Genomic DNA, 15,173 nt, shown 5'->3' with positions numbered 1-15,173 from the left:
CCTAAGCTGGGGCATGGGCTCTTCTCGAGTCACTGCCTGGAGTGTTAGTTCTGCTACCTTTGATGTAAAAGGTAGGGGTTTCCCGACATCAGTTGTAAACATGGTGAAAGGACTTTTAAAAGCTGTTATTCTAGTATTTGAGCAGTCCCACTCTTCTAGGCTCCGTATCCATGTTTGCTGAGCCTGATCTCTAGAAAGGATAACAGTCTCCTTGGGGACCTTATCCTCTCTAACCAGAGCTGCCTCCGTAAGCCTAACATAGCCTATTAAATGGAGGCTGTAAACCTTCGGGGAAAAACTCTAAATCCTCGAGCCTACGTGTGCCGCAACCTTCTATAGTCAACATCCCATTGACAAACGGAGCGAAGTTAGCCACCCTCCAGGGATTACCGGGGTGGAAAGGAGGGAGCGTGGACCCGTCAGGCATGCTCTGAGCTTGCATCAAGCTACTAGAAGGGGCCGAAACTGCCGACTCCTGTCTGAGACCTGCAATCAGGGAGTCCTGAGCACCTAACCTGCTAAACACTTCTTCAAACCTTGCTGCAACTGAGCTGAGTAAGCTACCAAGGCTACTGACCTGATTTAGAATATTTGTGTTGAACTGGTCTTGGTCAACGGAAGGAGAATCATCCTGTCCCTCTTGCGGTACCTTATGAGGTATCCGGTCCCTAGAAGTTAATGGAATGGGACTGGTAGGGCAATAGGAAGAATTCCCTCCTTGAGACCTTGGGATTGAAGGTTTGGAAAGTGACTTTATTTTAGTTTTAATATGTGTATGAACCTCTGGTGACTGCCCAGGCCTTGGCATTGTCTCTGATCTGCCTTTAAGCAAGGTTTTACCCGCAGGTTTTTTCTTTAAGTTTAGGAATCACAGAGAAGGAGTGCAACCTGGGAGGGGGCAAACCTCCTGTGAAACCCATGAAGGAATTGGAAGTAGAAGGAGAGGAAGAATCAGAGTCACTCAAGGAAAGATCCCGGTGACTAACTAAGCTAGCCTCATTAACACTGTTACCTGTACCCGTGCCTAGTGTAACGGGCAAATCCTCAACCACTTCAAGTGAGACTTCCTCTAGTCCAAGGTCCAGCAATTCCGCCTCTTGCTGTTCAATAACTGAGTCTTGTATTGATTTGATAATTGGTGCCGCTACTTTTGGATCGACGTATCCGGCAGATTTTCCGGCTGGGAAGAGCAAAGTCGCCATATCTCGGGACAGAATATACGGCTTAGCCTTCCCTACGTTCCGTCCAAACCCTCCAACCCAGATCTTGAGGGCGGAGAGTGCAGCATCCTTAATAGACTGCTCAGCCTGTAATGCAAGGAATGTGTCAATACCAAGTAAATTCCTTGAACATATTCTATAATTATTGATAAACAATGTAATTTAATTTAAAGAAATTTTAATTGATCATTTATTTTATCTCATTTCAATATTTTTTTTTTTTTTTTTTTTTTTTTACAATAAACATAGAATCAGCAGTGCGGCAACTTACCGAGAGGTAGCCTGATGTACCAAGCCGTAGCAGGCAAAACAGTTTCATGATGCCAGACCACGGAATCAGGAAGCAGCACTGCACAGGGGGCGTGGCCCGACAAACGTCATGGCCGCACGGATCTTGCAGAGCAGCACTACAGCCGGCAACCAGACACTGAGAGGCCTGTAAGTGCAATAATATATAAGAACAATTGCACACACTTAATAGGATAATGGAATATATTTCTTTTCTTTTGTTTTTTTTTTTTTGTGTGCCGGAGCATTCCGGGCTATAAAGAAAAGAAAGGGTATATATATTCATATGTTAACGTCCCGGGGACTGTGTAAGGAAAAAAACCACCCGGAGTTGTATACCCGGAGCTGTATGACCCGGAGAGGTGGGTACACGAAGTAACCCGGGACGGCCACATGAACTCGCAAGTTCCGTGGCAAGAAAATAAACATAAAAATAAAAATAAAGATAAAAAATAATGATAATAATAAAAACTAAAATAACAAATATACTATCTCCGCCTACGGAAGAGTAACTTCCGTAAACATAACCCTCAATGACTCCGGGAGAGGCCGGAATCTAAACCCGCCTTATGCGGAGAGGGAATGTTTTAGGCGGGTGGATGTAAGCTCCGGGAGTGAAAGAAGCAGAGCGCAACAATCCACGGAAGCCGAGGCTGAAACGCAGTGCGACTAACAACTCCGGAGGCGGTCGGCTAAGAAGCGACACTCCCCAGCCCAAGGTCCTGGGAGACCCACTACACCTCCCCCTCCGCTGGTGGGACCGGCCGTCAGCGACAAACAACGAGAGCGGCACCCAACTACGGGGAGTCCCACGTGAGGGGGAGGGAGGGAGGGCTGAAGGGGGGACGATCACGTGACCAGCGATTCCCCGCGAATAAAGGATCACGAGGAAAACGCAGGCAAAGCCTATGAAGGCTAGCTGCCGACCGAACACCCAAATATACATAGACAAAATAAAATCAATTACTTAAAGCTAAGGGAAAAACATGCTTTAACAGGGGTAACGAAAATAAGGGGCGAAAAATATAAAACGCAATGGAGGCCACTCGATGAGAGTGGGCGCAACAAGGAAAAAATTACTTGCTTACCGACAAAACGAAAACAAACGGTAAGCTGACGAAAAGAAAAAGGGGAATTCTTGAATGGAAAATACCAAACTAAAATAAAAGGGGGGAGGGGGGAACGGTAGATAAACAACGAAGCACGAAACAAAGAAAACGTGCACGAACGCCGACCCCCTTGAAAAACAGGAAATCATGAAAATAATAAACGTAGATCAAACAAGATCGACAAAGCAACTGCCACCCAAGACATAAAAAATAATATATACTGAAAAAATATATACTGAAATATCATAAGTTACGAGTATATAAATATAAATATATAGGTACTGAAAGAAGCCCGCTCGAAATTGGTACAAAACAAGGGAACGACGTAATGGCGGCTCGCTACCGCTCGCTACGGGAGGAGACGCCTAACAAAATCCTAAATAAAGGCAAAACGAAAGGCAAAATCACTCCCTAAATACAGAAAAAAGGGCGAACAGTACTTAAACTTGGGTGAAGAGGCAGATTGACGATCCATAACGAAAAAGAATAACGAAACCAATAAAAAGAACAGATAGCTATAAAAAAGCGTGCAACGCTGGGAGGCTATCGATAAGAATGACGCCGCAGTCCCCTTCAACAGGGTAGCTGGGTGTGACCTATAGGTCGGCTCCCCGTTTTCAGGGTCTTTTGATGAGGAAAAGGCTAATTGGAGGGGTTGCTGTGGTAGTGTTTAACACTCGCCCCAGTTCTATACCGACACCTTTTATTTAGGTGAGCGAGTCAGAGACTTCTGACATGTCCAATTTAGCAGTTCTCTGGTATCATAGCAATATTTTACTAGAAATAGTGCTAAAGAGGACACATTTCACGGAGCGACACGGCTGAGCCCAGAAAAGGGGTTTGTAAGGAAATTACATGCCCAATAAGTTACAAAAATTTCCATATAAAAACAAAAATTATTTGTTGCAAACAATTCAATGCATGGTTTAAAACTTTTAGATAAAGTCAACTCAGCCAAAGCTTTCACCTCTTCCCAAGAACTAGACTCAAGCATCAACAGAAGTGCAGTTCCAAATTTATGAGGCAAGAAAAGTTGCATTTGCAGCTCATGTATACTTGGGCAAGATTGTGAGGAATCATATAAACCAAAAATAATTTCCAACAACAACAAGCAGATTTATTGTGAGTACATCATTTCAATTTTAGAAGGAATGTTAGGGAGCTTCCAAGGAATTCAAAATCTTGCAATGCTGTCCGATGCATTACGTATGTACTAGTATTACAGCTATTTATTTCTTAGTAATATAAGAACTATCAATTAATATTTATTAATTGCAAGTTTTTTAGCAGTCATGTAGGAAACCTGTGATATTAATAAGAATAGTGGCTTTACTTGGTTATCACTGACTTCCTTAACATATTTGTCCTTGTTTTTATGAGGTTTGTAGTACTGGCAGGCTGTAGTTATTGGTGAAGGTTCTGTTCTTGGTGGCTTCACAATAACTGAAAATCAGCAATAACTGAAATTCTCTTGGTGCTGCAACCATCCTTACGGTGCCCTAGACTGGTTAACAATTCCTTGGACTGTGTCACAGCCAGATACTTTATCCTAATATTTAATAACTCTTTAGTAAATATGTGAAATCCCATCTGCCTAATCCTTTACTATGGTCTGCACAATAGTTCTACAAATTTTTAGTGCCAGATTTGATAAGCTTACAGGTAAACCTTGACCTACAGAGAGAGAGAGAGAGAAAAAAGTCACTTCTCTAAGAATGCTTAACAATGTTATATTTCATCTCCACTGATATCGTCTTCCTCTTTTACTCCGTCTCTTTATTTATCCCATCTTCTAGTTAGACAAGTTAAAAAAGTAAAAGAGAAAGATAAAAATGTCATTAGTAACGTTATAATAGTTGCTTCAACACATGCAGCCATAAACAAACGAACAAACAATTATTTTGCTCAAGGTAAAAATGAATCTAATAACAATAGCAGTTTTGCTTGGATTTCAACCATTGTACGATAGTACAAAAACTACATACTACTGTAATTAAGTTACAAATGACATTAAGTAGAACAGGACTGATGTATTTTTACGGTATACCTTTACATATTCGCTATGGAGAAAAGATCGACAAGGAAATATACTACTAACTTTAAGCTGTAAGTTATATCTGAAGCTGAGGAAACAATGTTCAAACTGCTAATGATTATACATTATCGTCCATCGGCACCTTGGATTAAACTCAACCGTAAATGATATCAAGAGAAAAATTATTTTAATCAAAAATACTGGGCATGAAAGAACACATTTTACCGTAGTTTTCACACTGATAAAAGATACATAAGTAAAGCTTGAATTATGATGAAACAGGCAAAAATAGTAAAATGTTAATTGTTTTACACAAAAAAACATGCCCCCAATGCCATTTACTATTAATAAAACAAATAACTAAATCTAGTTCACAACAAAATGTATTTGTCATATTTCGACTTGAAAACACTGTATAACAAAAAATAACCTTGTCCCATATAAATAGTTTCTAGATTCATTTATGCTAACTAAAAGAAAAAATTGTTCTAAATTGAGGTAAATATGGAGAAATAAACTTAACGCCAAGGAAAAGATGCATATTCATTAGGTTTGTGTCTCATGGCGCTTAAGCCACCGATAAGCAAACAATGGCATGTAAACCCCACTTATGAATATATTCAACAAACGCCATAAAAGCGAAACGCAGATAACCAATCCTACCGATAACTGGGGTGTCTGTATGTATAATTTTCAGATAAATAATACAAATGAATACAGAACGGTACTTTACATATATTCAGAGGAGGAGAGCTGAAGTTGTGATCAAAATGTCATCCAAATTTCATTTCCTTTAATGCCTGCCTAAATGATAAATCTTAACATCTTTATTAATTTAATGGGGGCACCTGGTCATGTGCCCCCATGGATATGAATAATAGAACATTGTTTTCTTTCAGTAAATCATTATAAGTGGCAAAAATTTGCTTTGTTAATGATTATTTCAAAAACAAAAACAGTAACAACTACTACTCTGTGTATATGCGTGTATACATATAGTACGTACTATATTGATATATACGTACCGTATGTGTGTACACATTACATATTTATATGTTAATCCTAGTGGGCCCCAATGAAAGATTCCTAGATCCGTCACTGGACCTTCAGTTTTAAATGGATTCCATAACTCACCTTAAGTCACAAAAATTGTTAAGTTTTGTTGTGTTAAATTTTATGTTAATTTTAGCTACTGAACTCTTTGCTTACAGTTTTGCTGGGAAACAAAATTACGTACTAGTTAGGTAAGAAAATTAGTATACTTGTTTTTATTAGGCTATATGGTAGCACATCAGAATGAACATGCTTCAATTCATCAGTAATTTTAGCCACTGAAATGCAGTACAAGCAGATTGTGAGTTAACATTTGTGTAAAAGAACCTACATATTTATTTGACAATACTATAAACAAAATCCCCATTCTGAGAACACAAAGTTAAGAAATATTACATCATAACTTAAAATAAATTCATAAAAACTAGTCGTTTTATTACATGACAGAAAGGGGATTTCTAAAATCATCAAAACCCAGCACATATAAAATTTCCCACATAATCCAAAGGAATTAGCCTTATTCATTGTGTTTATCATACACTTCACTCAGGTAACTGCTACAAGAGAAAAACATAGCTACTACTATTAACGAGTTTATCATATACTGAAACAACTTAGGCATTACCTTTTCCATAAATGTCTAAATACTGTTGATTAATTAATTTCTGTGATATGCCAGGGATGTATACAGTCTAGATGAATTATCGCCATAAATATCTACCATGTAGACATTACTGATAAATTTTAAGCAGACCACTGACTTAACTTTCCTAACTATTACAGGGGTGGCCCAAAGGATCTGTTATTAATGAAATATAGATCTCACTTAGCATACTGTAACTCCTTAGTAAAAACTATTGACTAGATAAACAGAAGACATTGAGGATTCTAACAAAATTTCTTTCACAGATCTAAATCTTAAGACATAGCTAACATATTTCAACAATGTCATCACAAAATTACATACCTGGGCCACTATAGTAGGCATTCAAATTTCTACAGAAAAAACATATATATATATTGTATTATATATATATATATATATAATATATATATATATATATATATATATATATATTATATATATATATATATATGTATATATATATATATATATATATATATATATAATATATTATATATGTATATATGTATGATATATACTCTATATACTAAATATATATATATATATATACTATAGTATATATATAAATAGCTACTAGATATATAGTATATATATAAGTATATATAGTATATATATATATATATATATAATATATATATCTATATATAATATATATAATATATATCCACACACACATATACCCTATATATACATATATATAATACATATCACACATATACTATATATATATGTTATATATATATATATCATGTATATATATACTATATATATCATATATATATATATATATATACTATATTTCATATATATATATATATATAATATATATATATATAAATATATATATATATATATATATATATATATATATATAAATCCACTATTCCATATATATACATATATATATATATCTATATATATATATATATATAGATATATATATCTACATATCTATTATATATAGTATATATATATATTATATATATATATATATAATAAAACACACACATATATATACATATATATATATATATATATATCTATATATATATATATATATATCATATATATATATCATATATATATATAAGCAAATCCCACAGGAAAATGATAGTCAGAAATCCAAGCGCTTTCGTCTTTACTAAGACATTGTCAAGGAGCTCCTTGACAATGTCTTAGTAAAGACAAAAGCGCTTGGATTTCTGACTATCATTTTCCTGTGGGATTCACTTATTTATGAAGTCACGTGCATCTACTGTGATTTTTTAAGCATAGTATATATATATATATATACTATAATATATATATAATATAATATATTATATATAATATGTATATATCATATAATATATATAATATCATACATTGAAATATTATGAACTTTTAACTAAACATTAGAAAAACTGTCAGGTCTACCTGCCAAACAGTAAAGTTGTTAGACGTGAGCTTTGATACACGCTTGAAGTGCACTTCAAAGATTAAGCTTGACTCACATTGCATATATTATAATACCCAAAAAGTGTTAAACCAGATGTGAATGCTACATACAATTTGGGAACCAACAAATCAACCCTGGTGTTAGTATGCAAAGCAATTTCCCTAAGGTCATTCCCTTTCGTCATACTATCTCATTTTTCTCAGTCTGGTCTCCTTAAGTCTACCCTTCCCATTTTTTCCCTGCAGTCTTCCTTAGCACATTCAACAACAATTTCCTTTTTTCCAGTAAATATCCCCCATCCACTTCAAGATTCACTGCATCATAACCTATATACAGTGTATCTACAGTCACACTGAAGATATACCATTTGAATAGTAAACCAATAAGAACATGTTAATCTATTGTTAAATAACTTAACATTTTCACTATACTTTCAATTCATTCAAGATTCCAATAAATTAAACTATTACAAAAAACATCTACTGTGCCCAGTACATACTGTGAAAAGATTTTTACTACTTTGTCCTCTGTAATGATAAAGATGAGATATGTACAGAAACTTTGTGTAGTACAAGTTTTTTATACAATACTGTATGAACTAATTCACAACAATTTTCACTAAACTACTGCATGCACTACACTACAACTCACTGCTATATACAAAACCATAGCCAAATCTACAGCATTACAGTTTACCTTAAAAAGCACTTGCTAATTCTTTATCAAACTCTTAAAGCAATCTGACATACAAAAACACTATTTAAAACTTGAGGTTTAAGTATCAAGACAATGCATGCAATGTTTAAAAGCATGTGGGTATATGAACAGTAATTTAACAATAAAAAATTAGGTAATAAACATTTATATTTGCTTGCTGGCAATTACTCAGAACATTTGTCAACTGGTGTACTTGCAGCCAATTAGGATAATAAAAACAAACTAAAATGTAACAATGATATTTATTCAAAGCTTTATCAAATGAATCATGATGTGCCACAAACTTTTTGGAATGTTGATGTTTAATTTTATTACTACTTTAGCGAATATAGGAATAAAAAAATTTCCTTCTCAGTAATCTGGTTATACAGTACATACTATTTCTACCTTTGTACTGCAATCATTGAGATCAGTAAAACAAGATACAGTACAGTATGTACAAAAAAATATAAACACTTTAGTGCTTTATATCTAAAGATAATTATCTCTGTATTAAAATAAAAAAATACAAATCTCAATAGTAGTCATGAAACTATACATATTGTTAAATTTAACCATGGCATAGTATTGAGTTATGTAATGAGTTTAAAAATATTTTCTTGAGCCCTACAATGGTTACAGCTACAGGCAGTCCCTGGTTAACGGCTGTCTTGGTTGATGGCGATCCGGTTTTATGGGGCTTGTTGAGCGCCATAAATTCGGCGATTTATGGCACCATAACATGCTGCGCTTAGGTTATCGGCACCATATGGTGCTGTTAATAAAGTTATGGTGCCAATAACATACCTAACAGAGGTGCCATTAATCGGATATCGGCACCACAAGTGCCATAAACCACCGCGTTTCGGTTAATGGCAGTTTTTTCTTATCAGCACCCTTCCGAGAACAGAACCCGTCGATACCGGGGACTGCCTGTATTCTCTATGAACAGGAAAGAAATTGTATGAACTTTTTCGTAGGGTACATAAGTAACAACTCTTAGCATACATCCGAGGGTTATGAATTATGGGCGGAACTTTGTTAGCTTAGTTCTTGAATTAATTTGAAATAACACAAATGTAATACTACTTCTTATTAAGGAATCACAAAAATCATTTTGCTCAAAATCATATTTTCCACTGTTAAAAATTTAACTGTAAAGTGTGACATTATTAATTTTTATTTCTTTTACTGTTGTTCAAAACTTATCCTATGCTAAACTTAGGTTAAAGAAGGTATGGCACAACAAAATGTAAGATATAAAGTGGTCCTGTGCCAAAATTATTTAACTGCTTTATAGAAAATAGGATAAAAAAAACAGCTTAAAAAATCATGTTGATATTCAGGAATGTTCATCATGCTCAGTAAGGCACTCACGCTTGACATAAGTTGACCTAACATGTTTCGCTCTTACTTGGACAAACAGGCACGGAGTGAAAATTAAGTTAATTTTCAAGTTATTCAAGTTATCACACAAAAGATTAAACAGACAAGATGTGTTGTGTTAGTATGCCAAATACATCTTAGTGTAAAACAAAAAATGTTAACCAATTATATCAGTCATGGCTTTGGTGCATCAGCAATTTATAAACTAAAAGTCTAACTAAAACTCTACTGTATCAATACTGAGCTAATATCATACATTTCTTCAGAAATAACATAATAGTACCTGATTAATCATCAATATCAAATAAGATAGTAAAGTATTATGTTATCATCCAAAACCTAGGAATTTCACATACTGTATATAAGAATGAAAACGCACTCTAAATCCCTTATCTTACCCCTTGCCAAAGGAAATGACTGATATGAAGTTGAAATACCAATCAACTTTGCCCCTGAAATCTTCTAGTGTCACAGTACCATACAAAAGAAGCAAAAAATGCTAATATAAAATCCAACATGCTCTGTAACCAGACCTAATTGACAAAATGAACTACATTTTCATAACTTACCCATGTATATACGTATACTATTACCTAAGATGATTTGGAAAATTTGTGCAATAAAAGCATTGTGACTGTTACAGAGCTACTGTACTGAACTTGTACTGTACTACTGCCCTCAAATAAGTCCCATGTCCCTAAGTGCCATTTCCACGATTTCGTCCTAGAAAAGGGAGGAAGGGGAAACGAGCATTAATACAATTCTAGCTGTAATATCAGTTGCATGTAATAAAGCATTCACTGGCTGCCAACAAAAGATAAGAGTTGGCTAAAGCACTAAACATACCACCTTTCCAATACCTTAAATACTACTATAGAACTTTATTCACTATTAAATTATAAAAGCATAGATGTTACTTGTCTGCTTATAAGTACAACTACCAATAGCTACGGCTAGCTTTCTCGATGCAAACAAGAACACAAGAGAGAAGTCATTTTCTTCTAAAAGCAAAAATGTCTTCATAAACATTGATTATAAAACATAGTTTTAAAAGTCTTTATTGTCAACACTAATTGGAATCAGGCAATAAAGTAGACATTCCACTATGTGATAATGGAGATGTAGCCTGGCCACTGTATTCATGCAAAGGAGAGAGAAAAAAGAAAGGTGCAAGATGATGTGTATCACACCACAGTCTCACAGCAAAATAAAAATTGCACTTAGCATTTTTGCAATATTATTAGGGCTTCCAGTTAGAATCAACTCCACTTCAGGTCTAGGGGGAAAAGCATCTGAAGGTAAGGTGAGAGAGTATAAGTTTTCATTAATAAAGAGCTATTAAGTGATTCTTCACATTGACGCTGTCCTTAGTGTGGGAAGTGATTCATCTCACTGTTATTGTCCTTGGTGTGGAAATACCCATACACTGCTGAATGGTGTGCCCTATAGATTCTATTTCTATTGCTCACACAAAAACATGATATTCAAGTCAATTATTTAATGTTTCATAAAAAAAAAAAATGATTATGCAGTTTTATTTTTCAGCTTCTCGGGAAAGATGAGGACCCCTATAAGTGGACACTCAAGTCAAATTCTTGTATCCTTTCTTGGCATGATGTAAAGTGGCTCATTTCTCGTTTAAATTTCTTCAATTAATCCTAAACACGACTCTCTCTCAGGTGGTCAAAGAAAAGACTGACGTAGTGGCAGCGTCTTTGACCAATCCTTGCCCGAGCTACACATGCGTTGCCAGATATCACAAGATTCCTTGCTTTCATCTGCTTTTTAACTGGACCCAGCTAGGCGCTGGAAATTATCCTATTGTTAAGACCAAAGGTTTGTTCACATATGAATAATAATCCTTTTGATCTTAAAATTGGTCCAAAATGTGTAACTAACTCAGCTAGTATGTCTGAAGTTCTCAACCTTGATAGCACCAAGGTTAGATGAAGTCACATTTTTCAGTCCTTGTCAAAATAACCCATCTGGTTCATTAGTAGGGCAAGGAGCTGGAATTTTTTACCTTGTTTCTTTACATCCAGTTAAGTAACTACAGCAATCAATGGTAGCTCAATATCAACACAGCCATTTAGCAGTGCTCCTTTTCTTTCTGGTTACTTGCAGTATAGTTTCTGGTTAACTACAGTGGCTTTACCATAGAAATAATGGTAAAGTACAGTGTAAGAGGGAGTCAAGAGGGCAAGTCCTGATCCTAAGAGCATTACATAGCACTCCAAACCTTGGTGTAAGATCCTTCATTATGTACAGAATTACAAAGAAAAAGGCTGGCTTCTTGCTGGATGGCAGCTGATGAAGTGTGGAGTCTACTATCCAAAGACTAATGTTGCTAACACTGACAAAAATAACAGTATGGACACAGTGCATCTTATATACAGATTCACAACTCTTTGAGAAAAGTGGCCCATCACGACCAGTCCTCCGAAACAATCCATCAATTTACTCGGTTATCCCAAGATCTATAGTTACTGTACCTGCTTAACTTTCTAGATGTATTCAACATCCTGCATATTTTAACAACTGTGCTACGAAGTTTCATGAACATTTAACCAATTTTCATATACTTCTCTCCCACACTTTCTTTCCTTACCTTTTTCCCTACTCTCTACAACTCACACAATACTCTAAGTAATTTAACTCATTTTACTGTCCCACTATCAAATTCTTTTGTTTTTTCTCCTTACATACCTATCAAAACAAATGCTCCAATGACTCTCTTAAAATTTTCAAGCTTCCTCTTTTGCAAATAATTGTAAACCATTCTTTAATTAAACTTTGTATGTCATTTTCAACATCCAAACTCTGAACACTTAACTTCACTCTGAAACTCTCTTCTTACTTCATTCAAGTTATGACATACATTGTACTGCTAGAACCATTTCATTCTTTATTAAAAAAAAAAATCCTATGAACAGAACAGAGTTTATGATAAAAATGACAAATTTTTAAATCAATTTGTATTTTTCATCGCTAACAAACCTGAGGTCTTAATAAAATAATCTTCTTGAGCCAGCTGGAAACTGGTTAAAAACAATCAAAGATTGTAAAGCAAGCAATCTGTGGTATCTGGCGACTCATACGTATACGTGGCAGAAGCTGGTCACTGAGAATACAGTAGCACAGCTGAAGAGAAATATGAAAAACTACATGAAACTGAGAGTAGATAATACCAACCAGGCTTTATCATTTCTGACTTGCTGAAGCATATGAGCAAGGTTACACCACCACTTATATTTTAGTGGAATGCTTATTTACTCATGACCAATTCCAATAAGTGTAAAAAGAAAGTATGTATTTATACTGTAGGGTTTCACCTGCACATAAAAAATATAAATTTTCTTGTGAAGTATGTAGTATATACTTTTTCAAAAGTAATTTATGTATCACTTCCAAAGCTCTAGCAAATCCTATTAGAATATATACATATCAGTCCATTAATCCATCAATAGTTGGAACTGGAAGCTCTATTTCAAGCACAATATCAAAAAGCATACTATACCTGAACAATTAAATTTAGGAAACTTTATGTTCTGCTATAAAACAAACAACCAAAACTAAAGCAATGAGGATGGATATAGTACAATGTTAGTTCACTTACAAACTACAGTTAATAGCTGAACGACACACTTCTAAAACATAAAAAGATTAAAACAGCATAAGACATACATTTCAGAGGACATCACCACAATTTACTGTCGTTGCCATCCTTATCATCATAAAAATAACCTATACCTTCATCATAAAAATAACCTACACCTTTCCTGCACACCTGTCTTGCTAAGGATAGAAAAGGCTTACCTACAAAGTAATCTAAATATCTTTCTGGGCTCAGCCGTGTTGCTCCGTGAAATGTGTCTCCTTTAGCACTATTTCTAGTAAAATATTATTATAACACTCGCCCCAGGTTTATACCGACACCTATTATATAAGTGAGCGAGTCAGAGGCTTCTGACATGTCCAATTTAGCAGTTCTCTGGTATTATAGCAATATTTTACTAGAAATAGTGCTAAAGGAGACACATTTCACTGGGCGACACGGCTTCCTCGCCCAGAAATAGATTTTTCCTACGTCAAAATCCCTTATTTAAACTGCTGGTGGAGCATCATGTTATAAACAAAACTGCAGATTTAAAATTTAAAAAACAAAGTAGTCCAGGTCTCATGCATAAGCTTTCACTACTTACAAGTCTTTTCATTGAATTATAATAAAACCTGCATGATTAAAACCACTAAGAACTGTTTAAGGGTTACTGCCACATATCTTCATTAATTGAAATCTATAAAAATAACCCATCACACTTCATTTGACCAAATACTGTACACATTTGATAACAGATTTTTTGTAAAGGACCATTTACTGAAAGTGAAACTACGGAGTGATACATCCTGAGTTTCTGACTACAGGATAAAATTGAGACCTAGTCTACTGCAGAACTTTCATACGTGTAAGACAGCAAATTTAGATGCACAACTGGAGGTTTTCCAGCATGGCTCATGCATTCCTAGCTTCTCTTTATAGTCACTGATGCCTGATGACCATATATGACAGGCTACATCCTGATTTAAGTATCCTACTAAGTACATACTTGGCTGGATAATGAATCAACAATACAAAAAAAAAAAAAACTAATGTGACCACGGAAAAACATGCTTGGACGGGTAGTACGATACTTAAAGTCTACATTCATTCCTCCATCCTAAAGTACTGTATGTACTATTTTTGCAAATAAACTTTACTGTACATACTATTTTTGCAAATAAACTTGTTTCCAAAGTAATGTAACATTGCTAATAGGAATTAAAGCAAGACAAGAGATTCAAAGGCAGTGCACAGAAAAACAGTTTTATCAGTCAAATAAGAAATGCATAAACTAGCTACAGGAGAATTATATAAAAATTAATGGTGAACTAAATGAAAAGAAAGATATGAATATCTCTATCCTGACTAGTGTATGTTACACAATTTTCTTAGGAAGCTACTTAGTGACTTCGCCAGCGAGATTTATACAGTAGTTCCTATCTGGTGGCAAAGCTAATTCTGTATCAACTCCAGTGTCTGCTCAGTTTTCTTCAGTCTAAACTGGATGAGTACCTTTGGTAATAATTTCAATGGATGAAGACTGGTTGAAGACTGGTTAAGGCAAGTACAAAAATCAACAGCTGAAAAGCTAACCCTTCATTACCTTACTGCACTCATCAATCATTACACAGTCCAATAAAATCTAACCAGAACTGGTATGAATTCTCATATCACAAAAGCCAGCAATAATATGGGGCACACAAA

At 34.9% G+C, this 15,173-nt stretch overlaps 1 protein-coding gene across 3 annotated transcripts in view; it reads right to left on the bottom strand.

Moving 5' to 3' along the window:
• LOC135197888 (AP-1 complex subunit sigma-2-like) overlaps positions 1-15,173 on the bottom strand; it is a 155,653-nt gene that overhangs the window by 26,069 nt on the left and 114,411 nt on the right. For 2 of the 3 annotated variants that reach the window (XR_010310676.1, XM_064225097.1), the window contains one exon: positions 8,730-10,594. The exons of the other annotated variant lie outside the window; for it this stretch is intronic. Coding sequence is in view for 1 of the 2 variants with exons in the window: in XM_064225097.1 (XP_064081167.1) it covers positions 10,550-10,594 (45 nt within the window). In the remaining variant the exon portion in view is untranslated. Of the gene's footprint in view, positions 1-8,729; positions 10,595-15,173 lie in introns of those variants that run through there. 3 annotated transcript variants of the gene reach the window in all.

Source organism: Macrobrachium nipponense, chromosome 21, assembly GCF_015104395.2.
Source record: "Macrobrachium nipponense isolate FS-2020 chromosome 21, ASM1510439v2, whole genome shotgun sequence".
Taxonomy (NCBI): domain Eukaryota; kingdom Metazoa; phylum Arthropoda; class Malacostraca; order Decapoda; family Palaemonidae; genus Macrobrachium; species Macrobrachium nipponense.
The sequence above is the reverse complement of the archived record's forward strand: the minus strand, read 5'-3'. Positions and strand labels throughout refer to the sequence as shown.